A 15,447-nucleotide genomic window follows, 5' to 3' on the forward strand; every position below is an offset into this window, starting at 1 on the left:
GTCAAAGCACTCCAAACCATTATGCTCAGCACAATCTGCTAACACTCCTGGAGTGTTTTGACCGGAGGTATTTATTCTATATATGGAGTTAGGATGAAATGGTGACATCATGATTCTGGAAAATCTTGTAAATGATTGCTGAGTGTAGTCGGCGTGTTAACAGATTGTGCTGAGCATAATGGGTTTGACTGGAGTTATCGATTATCCCCATAGGATGGACATGGGCACTCTGTTAATCTGATCAACAGTGAGATAAAGAATACGGGGAGTTTTGGTTGAAGTTTTGACAAGGCTCTCCTAGGTAACCAATACAAGTATTTACTATTATTAGTTATTTATTACTTTATCATTAGTATTATATTTCACAGATGCCTTCTTCCCTCAAGTGCTCACTGAACATGTGAAAAAGCCTGACTATTTTATATTACTGGTTAACAGACTGTGCTGTGCATAATGGTTTCAAAAATCATAAAAACAATGGATTCATTTATGCGGTCCTGTGCCGGGGTTTTCATATCATTTGGAAAAAAGGAACATAAAGGCCAGTTTCCTGTTTAATAGACAAATTCAGATCAACCAGAGTTATACATCAAAATAGGCTCTCTCTACCTCCAGTTACAAGCAGTGGTCAGAACTCCATTTTGAGTCAATGAGGGACATACGGAACACTTCCCCATTTCCCATTTTATAAAGCCTGACATACAAAAAAGGGTTTGAACTGCCCCTATATCTCAATGACATACTCAGTGCCAACATGATGACAACTGCAGGAACAATAGGTAAACTGATGTTTTACAGAGTATGCAGTGTTCCCACTGAGCTTTCAGTCACACACTGCACTACATGACGCTAACTGGGCATCATATCCTCTTAGTCCCCCTTCTGTGTCTTCCCAGCCAGCTTGCCGTTACTGGGCTTTGACTTCTGTAACATGGGTAAAGTGTCCCGCTTCTCAATCTTCCTCAGCTGCTTTTTCTTCATCCTCTTAATCTTTGATGTGTTGCGGATCTGCAAAATATCAAGAGTAAGCAATTAGTAGTGAATATAACAGTGGTCATGATTTGAACATGTCATAGTCAAAGTTCATGCTGACCAGCCAGCCTCTGGATTTAAACACAACATTAAAATGTATTTAAAGTTACAAAAGGATGCTGGTTACTTTTGGATAAACCAGAAAGCAACATTTTGTGGCTGATTTGGGACATGTGGGTTACAGATGCAGGGAGAGTAATTAGGTGTTCTCGTTCAGTTGCCTGGTCCTCAAACCCAAAAAGAATAAAGTCATTAGAATTAACACATCACACATTGACTGGACAGACTCTATTCTGCAACAGTTGTGATGGTAGACTGTGGAATCCTGTACTCTGTCATACCTGCTAGTGCTGGTCCTGCAAAGGAAACATTTTCAATCCTCTATGCCAGGGGTCTCAAACTCCCGGCCTGCGGGCCAGATATGGGCCTTAATTGATATAAAGTTTTATTATACGGCTCCTCAGAATGTTGAAAAAAGTTCCATTGATTTTGATGGGCCACCCCAATGTTTACCGCTGCCATTGGCAACGGGTATTGTGCTTCTAATTCACATCTTTCATTCCGCAAGTAGTCCCGTAATTTAACGTAACGGAAACTTAATCGAAGTCAGCAAGTAATGGGTTGCTACACAACACCTAAACTTTAAAGTTCTATTTGCGTGAACTATTGTTTCTTAGCGGAAGTCACAAAATGGCAACAAAATCATTAAAAAGAGGTCTTTTGGAGGAATGTCTTCTATCGTTTTGACATGTAACCGAATAATAAGTAGACTATTAATTGTATCGCTATAGATGGAAAGATGCTGTATTTCGACAGACAAATGAAATTATACACTTGAAATATATTTATTATAAATACATTTTATAAAATAAAAATAAATCAGATTTTTGCTTTGTTTTGTTTGCAGCCTTGTTAACAACTATACAAAAGTGGTGCAGTACAGCATTTGCTTTGAAATGTGTATGTATGAAGGAAAAATATAGATTGTAGTTGCCGATGAAGACATTATCCCACTATTACTGCTGTATATGTAAGTCATGGGCTATCACAGTGACCCCAAAATGCAACTATAACAAACACCTTTATCCAAAAAGCATTTTGCATTGCCCAGGAATTGAACGCGGGTCAGCTACTTGCTATTCAACAACACTAACCACTGATCACACATGGTAAATTTGCCACACTCAAAAGTGGTATCTACAGGCCCCCTACTGACCAGACTGGATGCTCATCGGCCCACAGGTCATTTGAGTTTGAGACCATGCCATGCAGAAGTCCTGTGATTGGTCCATTTTGTGCTCTCTATGAAAACAAACCTCCCTAGAGTTTGCTTACAAGAGTAATGACCATTTTATCCATATACCACTGGGGCAAACTAACACAAATGTGTTTAACTGTCCTTTTTTATGGCATTGACACAAGTTCTGTTTTGTTAGCCTGGCTCCACCCGCCTATTACTCCTAGCTCAGTTTTTACTGGAACTACAAGTGAAAATGTGTCTGGTTATACCAGGCGACTTAGCCTCTCCCATAGAATAGCAATCCCCGGGCATTATAGTAACATTATGCAACAATTTAACCTTTAAAAAAAAAAAAAACAGCTTCAAAATCATTTTGGCGGTACACTGACTTGTAATACGGAGCATGGCATCTAAGCCGGCGGTTCTCAAAGTGGGGGTCGCGAAATGTTTTCGGGGGGTCGTTAAAAATGTTCGGGGGCGAGATGATTTTAAATAGGTTTGGCAGTTTAGTGCCATCTAGTGGCCATTTTAGAATAATTATCTTTTTGCCGCTACAGCTTTTTGCCGCTACAGCTGGCTTCGTTTATTGTTTATTGTTTCCACGGTAACAGGAGCCGTCTCCGAAATAATTCACTTTTCCGTTGATTCTTCTAACAACAATATCAACATCAACAATTGTATTGTTTCGGTCTGTATAAAGATACCACTCTATTTGTCCGAAACATTATCTATCCTCTTACCTAATTCCTCAGAACGCATTGTCTGTAAGTATAAGACGTAAATAAGATGTAATTACTTTCAGTAGGCTACATTATAATTTGTAAGATAGATTTTAGTAATTTGTGTAATTTCTCTGATTATCTGTACATCACTCATCCTGCTGCCATGAAATGTGCTAGCATAAGCTACTTCAATGAAACGACACTGAAGACCTCAAGAGACTTTATTCTACTTTTATTCTAGACTATTATCTAATCGGATTGTAATGCGATAACGTAATTATAAAAACATTTTTTTTATTACTTTCAGTTTTACTCGGTTTCATCAATAAACCTGGAGCCTTAAAATGGACAGGTGGCTGCTAAAAACATCAGAGAAAAGCTCGGCAGAGCAATCCACCAGTGCCTCTGAACCATCCCGTGCCTCTTTTCCGCGATCTTCAGATGGCACAGGCATGCATGATGCAGGTCACGGGGAGAAAAAAAAAGCATCGCAAATATCTAAAGGAATTCATTCAATACGGATTCACGTGCCATGTTAAGAATCAGGTTGAGCATCCACAATGTGTGCTTTGTGGCGACGTTCTGGCACACGAAAGTTTAAAACCTGTTAAAATGAAAAGACATTTAGAAACTCGACACCCAGATCATGCCCAGAAACCCATTCAGTTCTTTCAAAGAAAAGAAACGGCACTGCTTAGGCAAAAGTCTGTAATAAATGGGCAAGCAACTGTGCCCACAAAAGCCCTCGCTGCATCCTATGAGGTGGCCCACCTAGTAGCAAAATCTCTGAAGGCACACACAATTGCGGAGAGTCTACTCCTCCCTGCAGCAATTGCAATGGCGAGTGCAATGCACGGCGAAAAAATTGTGAATGCCCCTCTCCAATGACACCATGTCCAGGCGCATTTACGACATCGCCCAGGATATGAAATGTCAACTGCTTGAGCGAGTAAAAAACAGCAGATTTTCGTTGCAGCTGGACGAGTCCACAGACATGGTTGGTGTCGCACACCTGATGGTGTGTATTCGTTACAGTCACGAGGGAAAACGCCACGAGGATATGCTGTTCTGTGCTGCACTAGAAGGACGCTGTACTGGTGGTGACATTTTCAATTGTTTAAAAAGTTGGATAGAGGACGCAGGGTTGTGTTGGGAAAAATGCATAAGCATATGCACTGATGGAGCCGGAGCTATGATGGGGGAAAATAAAGGACTCAAAGCTCAAAGGTTCTCAGTGTTGCACCACACATCAGGTTTACCCACTGCCTTATCCACAGGGAGGCCCTGGCAGCAAAAACACTGGAACCAGAGCTGGAGGATGTTCTCCAAACAACAGTGAAAATAGTCAATCACATCAAGTCACGCCCCCTAAACACGAGACTCTTCGCCATTCTATGCCAAGAGATGGGAGCCACTCATGAATCACTTCTGTTCCATTCAGAGGTTAGGTGGCTTTCGAGAGGAAAGGTGCTTACACGTCTATTCGAGCTGAGAGATGAGGTGCGCACCTTTCTCTCCAACACACACTCCACTTTTGCGCAACATCTTGCAGACACAACATGGATCGCATGTCTTGCATACCTGTCGGGTATATTTGATAAATTAAACTCACTAAATATATCACTGCAAGGCCCCAACAGTAACATCTTGTCCCTGTCAGACAAAATCAATGCTTTCGTGAAAAAGCTGGAGCGTTGGGCAGCCCGTATCGCAAGTGGGGATTTCGAAATGTTCTCAGACCTTCATGACTTTTTGGAAGAGAATGCCATTAATGTCAGTTCACTTAAATCATCAATAATTAGTCACCTCCACCAGCTCCTCCAAAGATTCCACCAATACTTTCCCTCCGAGAATTTTGAAAAATACGACTGGATACGTCAGCCAATCAGCAGGTGCGCTTCAAGCGAAGTAGCCTCTGAGCTCGAAGATGCGTTGCTTGAGCTCTCCAGTGATCGGACGATGCAGATGTCGTTTGCATCCAAGACACTGGATGAATTCTGGCTTTCAGTTGCGCAGGAGTACCCCGCATTGTCTGCGGCCGCTATGGACATTCTTACACCCTTTGGGTCCACATATCTGTGCGAAAAGACATTCTCGTCCCTAGCGTACTTGAAAAACAAGTACAGATGTCGGCTGAGCAGCGTGGAGGAAAATCTCTGTATCGCCGTGTGCAACATCAGCCCAAGACTGAACTTGCTGTGTTCGAAAAAGCAGGCCCACCCTTCACATTAATGTACAAAAAATACAAACGACAAGCCATAAATAATCTCAATCGATTTAGATCTGATGCATGTTCTTGGCTTGAATTATTATAATTTTTTTTTTTAGGAGGTTTGCCGTTCATGCGTCTTGTTCAGGCCTACATTTATGGCAGTATTGTGTTGGACTGTATTTAAATATTAAAGCAGCAATATGTATATTGTTGCTATTTTTATGTTCCAGCCCCTCTACTTTTAGACTACTTACTACCACTTCAAATGGGAATTTTCAGGTAGCCAAAGTTTGTATGATGGGTTAATTTATTGCAAATTTTGTCAAAATGTCTCGTCAATGGTGCCGAATGCTGCCACAAGCCTGGAGAATACTACCTTATGAAAGGATTTCAATATTTAGGGCAAGTAATCAACATTTTGAGCTCAATCCTCCCAATGTGACCTTTAGAAATACCTCTGGGCTCTGCCTCTGAAGGTCTGCTCAAACACTTCTTCAAATAATCACTATTATCCAACCATGCCACAATTGAACGCAACCTTGAATAATTGTTTGCATGCCCACACGGTCCTTACCACTTGCACTATCTCCGATTTCCTCTCATTTTCAGCCCTTCTTTTCAGGGTCTCCTCTCTCCTTTTCCTCTTGTCCTGCACATGATAAACAACAGAGAAATCAATATTAACATACAAGGGTGGCCATGGCCAAGGAAACCCATCTAAGTAGTCCTGACAAAGAGAACATTTGAAATACCCACCTGTTTCTCTTTAGCGCTCCCTTCTCTCAGCTGCAGGTGATATTTCTTCACAAGGTCCTTCTCTCTCCTGGCCTCCATCTTTTTCTCCCAGGATGTGCATAGCGGCTTGTCCCTTAACAGGGCTGAAAATCTTGTAAATAAATGGAAACAGACCAAACATTTTAAGGGTCACACTAAAAGTAGTTTCTCCTCAAACCTTTTTTCAGTCATCTATATTTAAATCCCAAGGCTGCCTCTTAACTAGGCAATCTATAAAATAAAACACTCACATTTTGTAAAGTGCTGTGTACTGATGTACAATGCACTTCTTTTTGTAATGTACGTAATGTACAACATGCACTTATAAGTGTAGCCAGCATTATTTATTGCATACATATACCCTGGAACCGAGCAAAACCAACCTAAGGAAAACGTCACTCTGCTTTTTATCAAAATACTGGCAAGTGGCGACAATAAACACAAGATGTCGCTGTTTAACCAAATATATATGGCTGAACATTTCTGATAGCCTGCACCTACCCTACTGCTTCAATGAGGCCTTGTGAGAAACCGAATAGCTCGTGACGTTTAAGTAGTATTAATGATCTTACCTTTGCTTGTTACGGTCTTTCCAGACACGACCTGATTTGGGTTTTCCCAACGGTATAATCGGCGCGTGTTTCACACTGGATTCTGAATGTGTCCTCTTCTTGGATTTCTCGTTTGTACGAGTCCATATGTCTAAGGTTACATTTAAGTTGGCACGGTTTTCGTTCTCATTGCTCTTATCTGACCTCATACCTACGGAATTGTCAGGACTGATCTTGTCCATCGGTACATCTGTAGACAATGCAGCTTCTGAAATTATGAATTCTTTGGTGAAACCCAATGCCACTTGTTCAGTGGCCTCCACTTCGGGTGTGTTTATGATCGGAATTGACTTCGATTCTCCAGGTTCAACACAACTTTTTGTAACAACAGCTTGACATTCAGCTGTTTCTTCTGTTTCTGAAGTGACGGGTACCTCTTGAATTACCGATTTTCTTGTTCGGCGCACAGGAGGTTTCGTGGTCACTTCAGAGTCGAGAAGAGCAGATGGGGTCCGTACTCGACGACCACTACGTGTCCGCGTTACAACTGGAGGCAACTCGAGACTCGCCGCTTCGTCGGATACTAGTTTGTCATTTGAATTCATCTCATCTTGCACGTTTGTGGCCGACATCTTGTACCATTGAGTTATTAACTACAATTTGGATATATTCTCTTCAGCATTTGCCTATGTAGACTACAAAAAAAATAAACTTTCACCAGTCAAATTCCATGCGTCCATGCATCACTTGTCACACGTGTTTATTGAACAGTAAAATGATGGCTAGGGACAAGAGTTGTCGACTGGTGATAAAGTGCTGGTTTATTCTAGAGTGCCACCTAGTGTTCTCCGTATGCCACTACCAATACATCTTCAGTCACATGCAGTCACATGCAGTCACATGACACATTTCACTTCCGCACCGCCTTAAGTAAATAGCCTACTTTGCCTTCACATATACTCACACACCATCAGTGCATGCTATCATCAACCTGTTGAACATGGTATTTGAAAGGAGTGCTGCTTTGCTGTTTTGCATTGTTGCTGTTTTTCAAATAACAGTAAGTGTTTACATTTTTTAAAAATAGCCTATGCCAACTTTGTACATTTGGTGTCAATTTTGAGCAGGAGCGTGAACATCCATCCGCTCAATGTTATTTAAAATGTGCAACGTTAAGTGTTCTCTATGCTGTGTTAGGTGCAGTCAGTGCTCGACAGTGACAATAGTACCATTAGCCTAACGTTACTTTTCCTCTTATTTGCTTCGTGTGATTGTGAAGTTTGCTTTGCAACCTAACTTATAACTAGCTAACAACCTAACTAACTACCCTAACAACCTAACTAACTACTTGATTTTCACTCAAGAAATGAAAGAATTCGAGAAGTGAAAAAGAAGTCGATCAGTGAAGAAAGGAAGGTGGAAATTACTTACTTTTTCAGATTATTAGGGTTACTCTTGGCAAAATTACGTATTCTAATGAAAACAATGCAGGACTAGGAAACTAAGGTGTTGTCTTATAATGTACCAAATGATATGATAGAAAATCAAGCAATCACGTTGATGTCACATGGAATTTCATGAAATGAATCACTGGTATATACCCTTGTATTTTTCTCACTGTAGCATTTCTTTGTGGGTCGTCTCATCCAAAGTGTTGTTACAGAAGATGGTAGGCTATCCAATTTACCGTTACATGTTAAGTGACGTTCTGCTTAATTTCTCTCCAGGTAGCCTCACCTCCCACTTTCAACATTGACTACAAACATGACTGCTTCCGTAAGGATGGGGAGGTTTTCCGCTACATATCTGGAAGCATCCATTACAACCGGATTCCCAGAGTTTACTGGAAAGACAGGCTACTCAAGATGTACATGGCAGGACTGAATGCCATCCAAACGTTAGTATCACCTGTCTTCTGAGAAGCAGAGTCCTGCACCCACTGTACACCACAAGGCATCATTGGATGGCTGATCTTTGGAAAGCACCCCCCCCCCCCCCCCCCCCCCACACACACACACACACACACACACACACACACACACACACACACACACAGTGGCTGATCCTGTTCTTTCAGGGCTAACAGTATTGTATTTGACATTATTTCCAGTATCACACTGCTTAATTTGCAAAAATCTAGAAAACATTGATGATCCACAGTCTGCTCAGTAATACTGCATCACACTGATGAAACACAGACACAGTAAACACTATATCTCGTACAAACAAGGCTTACTCTTTTGGCGGTCCTCAGGTATATACCGTGGAACTTTCACGAGCTGGATCCTGGGCACTATGATTTCAGTGGAGACCGTGATGTCACACACTTCCTTCAGCTGGCCCAGGATCTTGGGCTTCTAGTCATCCTCCGACCTGGTCCCTATATCTGTGGCGAGTGGGACATGGTAAGGGAAGGACTGAAATTTAGCTTGAGAATTCTATGCTTGAGAGGTCTATGCTAGCTCTCAAAATGCACTATGCCACTATCTGGCAGCTAGGCATCATTAGGTACACTATGCAATATTTTAGCGTTGTAAAGAAAATTACAAACTATTTTTAGTACTGTCTTGAGATTTAAAAAAAAAAAAAATGTCTCCCCTCTCCCTAATAGGGTGGTCTTCCAGCTTGGTTACTTAAAAACAAGGACGTTGTCCTGCGTTCTTCAGATCCAGGTGAGTGGCTGTGTCACTACCTCCAGCTCGCCTATAGGCAGTCTTCCCCACCAGGATTAACCCACGTTTAACCCCATGTGTTGTGATAGACTACATTGCTGCTGTTGACAAGTGGATGGGAAAACTGCTTCCATTGATTAAGCCCTTCCTTTATCAAAATGGTGGGCCAGTCATAACTGTTCAAGTGAGTCATCTTAAATTACTTTTGTGCAATCCCTAGCCTTTGCTCTGCAATTCTATTGTTTATCCATAATAAGTTGATCAATAAGTTGCTTTGCGCCTAAAATAAAAAAGTAACATCTCTTGATGTTTCTCATGTGTGCCCATGTGTCTGTCTCTGTCATTGTCCTCCTTTTCTCTGTTCTTCCACTCTCAGGTTGAGAATGAGTATGGGAGCTATTTTGCCTGTGACTACAATTACCTCCGTCACCTCACCTCACTGTTCCGTTCCCACCTGGGGAATGAGGTGGTGCTCTTCACCACTGATGGGGCAGGTGTGTCCTACCTGAAGTGTGGCTCTCTGCAGGGACTCTACGCAACTGTTGATTTTGGGCCAGGTGAGCACACATGACTCACACAGCACTCACATAAAACTAGATTCAATTCAGGTTTGTTGCATAAGATATCACATGAAGAACATAAAAGAGGTGGGTCATGGAGAGAATTTGTTGTCAGGCATTTTTCAACTTCTCATTTCTGGATGAGATGGTGAATCATTTTCTTTTTTGGGCTTGTCATTCTGTAGATGGTCACATGTTGCACTGGTGTTTCTGTGGCTTTTGAAAGGTGATTATTAACTTTAAGACCCACTCTCGACAGGCTCCAATGTTACAGCTGCTTTCTCTGCTCAGAGATACGCTGAACCACATGGACCTTTGGTAGGTTGTCAACTCGTCTCTTTTATTGAGCTCAGCAACAAAGAAGCAGTCATAAACGAGGAATAAAATAAAATGAGGAATCTAAAATTATACAATATTCATGCAATATAAAGCTCTGCTTTCAGTGCAGTTGAAATCAGCTGTCCTTATCAGAAGGAAATACTGTATTAGTTTTGTGTGTGCTCAAATGGCAGTCAGCACGCACACAAAGAGTTTTCCCTTACTGTACATTTTGTCTTCCCATTTTCCATAGACAGTTGTATAAGTTAGGCAAGAGCTATTCCTGCCATTGGCCCTGACTAAGGCTGTTACCACTGAACTGTAGAGATGGCTCCCTGCTAATTGCACTGGGACTGTCCTCTGCTTGAAAGTTACTTAAGATTGGTCCAGTAGACAAAGGATAACTTTGGTCTCCACGGATACATATTTTTAATGCAGGAGAAAATGGGGCAAAATAAAAGTAGACTTCTGTTTATCAAAGTATTCTTTTTTTGTGGTGGAAACAGGTGAACTCCGAGTTCTACACAGGCTGGCTGGATCACTGGGGAGAGAAACATTCTCTAGTTTCTACGGCTGCCATTGTCAAGTCTCTGAATGAGATGCTAAGCTTGGGGGCCAATGTGAACATGTAAGGATCTGTTCAAATATTATCACCTGTGATTCTCCTCTTGTGTGTGTATGCATGCATGTTTGGTATATTGGGTCTTTACAATACTTAACGAGGATAATTGTCTTAAAATGTATCAAAGGTTGAATACTGAGATCCATGTCTTAAATAAGCATCATTTTACAGGTATATGTTCATTGGAGGGACCAATTTTGGTTATTGGAATGGTAAGAGGTCACAACATACAAGTGAATACAATACAGGACATGCTAAAGGTTGACATGATCAGTTGACAGAGTTGTGGACTTCTGTCATTTTAGGAGCCAATACAAAATATGCACCCCAACCTACAAGTTATGATTACGATGCACCCCTAACAGAAGCTGGAGATCTTACAGACAAGTACTTTGCCATTCGGGATGTCATCAAAATGGTACAGAATGATAATACTTATCTCTACACTTAACTATGATCTGTAAAGTAGTGCATTTAGTGATGGCAAGTTGAAATCCAAAAGCTTTAGTCAAAGGCACAGTATAAGACATCTTTTCTGAGGGATTGCTAGAGCCTCACCAAATGAATATTTTGTCTGACACAGTACAGGAAAATACCACAGGGTCCAGTACTGCCTTCAACACCCAAGTATGCATATGGGTCTGTGAAAATGAGCCAAGTAAGTATCACACGGATGTAACTATAAGCTGAAGAATGAATCCCTGGGATTGATAAAAGTAGCTTTTTGTTTGCACATTGTCGATGGAACTTAAATTACACAAACATATGCTCTCCTAACTTTCAATCTATAGCTTACAACAATCACCAAGGCAGCTGACATATTATCTTTCGGGGGCCCTGTTAAAACCATGTATCCTCTCACGTTCATTGAGTTAAACCAGGTACAGTATTGTTCTTCAGTGTGTTTTCCCTACATCATTAAGAACATAACACTGGTAACCATATTCTCTGTTCTGTATGCACTTACACTGTGTTACTGACTTGATCCTTATTTTCTCCCAAAGAAATTTGGGTATGTTCTCTACAGAACCACTCTACCCGTGGATTGCTCCAAACCTACCCCTCTGTCCTCACCGATGAATGGAGTGCATGACCGTGCCTATGTGTCTATGAATGGGGTGGGTTTCTTTGTGTGTGTTTGAAAACAAAAAAATATTCATTATACGCAATCCGAATCATCATGGCGATCCGAATCATGGCATTTTGTTAACCACTGTCACTTTGTCAGGTCGCCAGTGGAATTCTGGAGAGGAACAAAGTTATAACTACAAACATTACTGGGAAAGCTGGAGACCAGTTGGATGTACTAGTTGAGAACATGGGCCGCATCAACTATGGGAAGGAAATCAATGACTTCAAGGTTGTACATTTTCAAAGGCATTCATCACCAGCAGGGGTGTGATTTTCTGTATGACTTTCTGTATGTTGGTCCTACCAATTGCACGTTGAACTAAAGGAATACTTCACCTGCAACTGAATTTTCATGTAAACTTACTGACTGCAGCAGCTTGTGTGAAGATGACCGACACGGTGGCGACAGTGGTACAGGAGGTAAAGAAGTCGTTTAGTAAGCAGAAGGTTGCTAGTTCGATTCCCTGTCGAAGCGTCCTTGAGCAAGACACTGAACCCCTAATTGCTCCTGATGTGCAGTGTGCCATCAGTGTAAATGTAAAATGTGTATACATTGTAAGTCGCACATATGTAAGTCGCTTTGGATAAAAGCGTCTGCTAAATGACTGAATGTAAATGTCAATGACCCAATAGTGGGCAGTGATCATTTCCAGCACAACTTTTGCAGAATTCATCACTGTCCTGTTTATCCATTTCATCCTATGTGTGGACTTTCCTTCTTTCACGCTGCACACAGGGTCTCGTCTCCAATCTCACACTGGCCTCACAGGAGCTCCGTGACTGGGAAGTGTTCAGCCTGAGCATTGACGAGGCCATCACTGAAGGCCTTCTGTGGGAGGGGAACCCCTCGCTTCCCTTCAGGTCCTCCATTCTTTCCCCTCCAGCCTTTTATACTGGCAGCTTTATTATCCCAGATGGCATTCCAGATCTGCCTCAGGACACCTACATCCTGTTTCCTGGCTGGAAAAAGGTGGGAACCTTGCATGCCTCTCACTGTTTTGTGTGTTTGGGAACTTTCACATGAATCGTAAGGGACTCGTTACACTACTCTGAATAGTTTCACTTTGTTTCTACTAGTAATTGTTTTTATGTGTTGCATTAAACAGGGCCAGGTCTGGATCAATGGCTTCAATCTTGGTCGTTACTGGCCAGATCGAGGACCTCAGGTGACATTGTTTGTTCCAGCTAACATCCTCAGCACATCTGCATCCAACAACGTAACAGTACTGGAATTGGAGGGGGCTCCATGTAACCCTGGGCCCTGCACAGTGGAGTTCACCACCATGGCCGTCTTAAACGCTACAGTGACATCCTTGTCAGATCAGACAAGACAGTTGTTTCGTAAAGAGGATCTGTTGTGACCTTTTGCCTGCCAGAAGGTGGTTGATTGTGGTGGTTCTGTGCATTAGTGATGGCTCTGAATCACATAGCTGAGTGAACGCTGAGTCAATTCACGTGGTCACGCTTTTCCTCATATTGTCATTGTTTGTTGAGCTTGAAATTGATATTTGGATCATGAATGGTTCTACCTCATTGTCCTGACATGTCCTCTGTTCTAGTACTGTTCAATCTAAGTAGATAAAAGTGACTCTTGCATCTTGTCAGAGAAGCTGAACAAAAGGGAATCATTTTTAAATTAGATTTTAAACAAGTCATGTGGTAATGTGGTAGTAACAGTTGACCAAAGGTGTAATCTGAAAAAGTTTCCTGTTTTTCCAGACTGCTAACTAACAATCTGAACCATCGTATTCATATCTGTGTTCAGAATAGGGAATTGAGGTATTGTGTGTGCCAGCAGTCTGGGGCTGCCATGTTCATTCAGATTGCGTCAGGGATAATCAGTTACATCACTGCTTTTAAAGTTAAAGTGCCATTTTTTTTTTTTTTTTAATTGTCCTTTGCCATTTATATTATCGGCCTTCAGGAATAGAATAGTCAGCTACCTTTTGAGAAGATAGCGGCCCATGTAGTTCAATTTCAGAGAGAGACAGAATGTGAATTGTGTTTTGTTTTCATGTTGCCATAACACAGTTGATCATTTGTGACATTAGATGCCTCTTGGATAAACACAGCTTTTTGAATGACTGGATGATGACAATTGTTTGCACTCCCTTTGATCATTGCACTTGTCAGAGGCACTATTGGTATGTTCATTTTGTTTGTAAACGTTAGGATTATTTTGTTTTCATGTCTTTTTAGTGTTGATTTGCACAAATAATAATAATAAAAAAAATGTATCTATCAGTTTGTCACTAATTAACAATGACAATTTGATAGTCATAGCTCGGCAGTGGCACTTGTGAAGATATTTTGAAAATGAAAATTAGCCAGGACAATGCAATACAGCTCACTAATAAAACCTGCCAGAGAAACCCTAGACAAACCAGAGGAAGATCAGAGAAAGTACAAAAGAGAGAGAGAGAAAGTACAAAAGAATGGAATCAAGGGGGGCTTCAGGCTTGAGCACTAAGTAAAGATGAGATCAGCTTGGCAAGTTGGTCATTTTAGTGATCCACAGGAAAAGATGGGACTTCCCACAGCGGCCAATCATCTCACCGTCACATTGGGGTCCTTAGGCAGGTTACAAGTTACAAGTTACAAGTTTACAAGTCTTATTTGTCAGATGCACAAAATGACACAGGGTCAGACTGGGCACTGAAATTCTTACGACAAGGCGCCGTCCAAACCTACCATAACATAACATCACATAATATAACATAACAAACCATGACGTACACTCTGCACAAGTACTATGAACATAATTTACACATAATAAACATATAATAACATGTTACTAACCTTACTAAATATACAAGATATATATACAATACGGTGTGCTAAACATATAACAACCTATACATATAATACTAAATATACATATAGCAGCCTATACATATAATACTAACATATATACATATAACATATAATACACATATAATAAACTATGCTAACCTATTGACCTATACTAACCTACATACAACCCAGTGAGGGAGTTACAGGTAGTGCAATTTTCTGATAAGGTATTACTGCTAGCTTTCCTGAGGCATCGTGTGTGGTAGGTGTCCTGCAGTGCAATGTTTTCTCATTGTCAAAGAAGTTTGGGAACCACTGGAAGACCGCATAAAAACAAATCAGTTCCAGTTACATTTCTAACTGAGCAAACAGCACCTTCTGGTGGCAAAGAGTGGTAAGACAGACAGACCTCCACTGGCATCCAGCAGCTCGGTCCTCCTGATGAAGCAAAGGTAGCCGTGCCTACAGAGTATGTGTCTCCCTAAAGCTGAGGCACGTGTTGAAGTGGTCAGCCTGCAGGCTCTCCTCTCCATAGATAGTATAATAGCCACTAGCACTGTGCAGCCTGTTCACCCAGATCTGAGAGAGGGAAAGGAACAGAAAAGAAAGACAAGGCCATTCAATTCATATGACTGAAAGAGACGGTAAGGGTTTTGGAGGGGGAAAACTAAGGATATAAAGGGATTTCTTAGAAAGCCTTGCAAATAGCATGCTGCATACCGGCTGAATGTGTGTACCTTTTAAGGGTGACGTAGTTAACCGATCATTATGCTTTAGCACTCTTACCTCCTCAAGGTGGGAATCGCCCAATGGCCCCCTG

At 41.4% G+C, this 15,447-nt stretch overlaps 2 protein-coding genes across 2 annotated transcripts; one reads left to right on the forward strand and one right to left on the reverse strand.

The window, feature by feature from the left end:
- Positions 1–541: 541 nt before the first annotated feature.
- Positions 542–7,306, reverse strand: ccdc86 (coiled-coil domain containing 86). Its single transcript, XM_031559869.2, has 4 exons — positions 6,553–7,306; positions 5,963–6,092; positions 5,781–5,855; positions 542–1,008 (listed from the first exon to the last, which is right to left on the reverse strand). Exons 1-4 carry the CDS (start codon positions 7,161–7,163, stop codon positions 871–873), a joined length of 954 nt encoding a protein of 317 aa, XP_031415729.1. The 5' UTR covers positions 7,164–7,306; the 3' UTR covers positions 542–870.
- A 146-nt stretch (positions 7,307–7,452) lies between these two features.
- glb1 (galactosidase, beta 1) lies at positions 7,453–14,075 on the forward strand. The gene is made up of 16 exons (XM_012829715.3): positions 7,453–7,591; positions 8,259–8,428; positions 8,786–8,936; positions 9,143–9,203; positions 9,293–9,387; positions 9,580–9,760; positions 10,023–10,081; positions 10,588–10,709; positions 10,875–10,915; positions 11,009–11,121; positions 11,287–11,361; positions 11,495–11,584; positions 11,708–11,821; positions 11,932–12,063; positions 12,571–12,804; positions 12,941–14,075. Exons 1-16 carry the CDS (start codon positions 7,532–7,534, stop codon positions 13,193–13,195), a joined length of 1,953 nt encoding a protein of 650 aa, XP_012685169.2. The 5' UTR covers positions 7,453–7,531; the 3' UTR covers positions 13,196–14,075.
- The last annotated feature ends 1,372 nt before the right edge of the window (positions 14,076–15,447 follow it).

The sequence above is a fragment of the Clupea harengus genome, chromosome 22 (genome assembly GCF_900700415.2).
Source record: "Clupea harengus chromosome 22, Ch_v2.0.2, whole genome shotgun sequence".
In the NCBI taxonomy this organism is placed as follows: Eukaryota; Metazoa; Chordata; class Actinopteri; order Clupeiformes; family Clupeidae; genus Clupea; species Clupea harengus.

What these genes read in the sequence shown, in the direction of transcription:
- ccdc86 (XM_031559869.2), bottom strand. Translation starts at nt 7,163, where the DNA reads ATGTCGGCCACAAACGTGCAAGATGAGATGAATTCAAATGACAAACTA. An exon ending in AAAGACCGTAACAAGCAAAG is followed by an intron (nt 6,093 to 6,552) that starts GTAAGATCATTA and finishes TTTATTTACAAG; the next exon opens with ATTTTCAGCCCTGTTAAGGG. An exon ending in AATCGGAGATAGTGCAAGTG is followed by an intron (nt 1,009 to 5,780) that starts GTAAGGACCGTG and finishes GATATTTTGCAG; the next exon opens with ATCCGCAACACATCAAAGAT.
- glb1 (XM_012829715.3), top strand. Translation starts at nt 7,532, where the DNA reads ATGGTATTTGAAAGGAGTGCTGCTTTGCTGTTTTGCATTGTTGCTGTT. An exon ending in GGACTGAATGCCATCCAAAC is followed by an intron (nt 8,429 to 8,785) that starts GTTAGTATCACC and finishes GGCGGTCCTCAG; the next exon opens with GTATATACCGTGGAACTTTC. An exon ending in AGGAAATCAATGACTTCAAG is followed by an intron (nt 12,064 to 12,570) that starts GTTGTACATTTT and finishes CGCTGCACACAG; the next exon opens with GGTCTCGTCTCCAATCTCAC.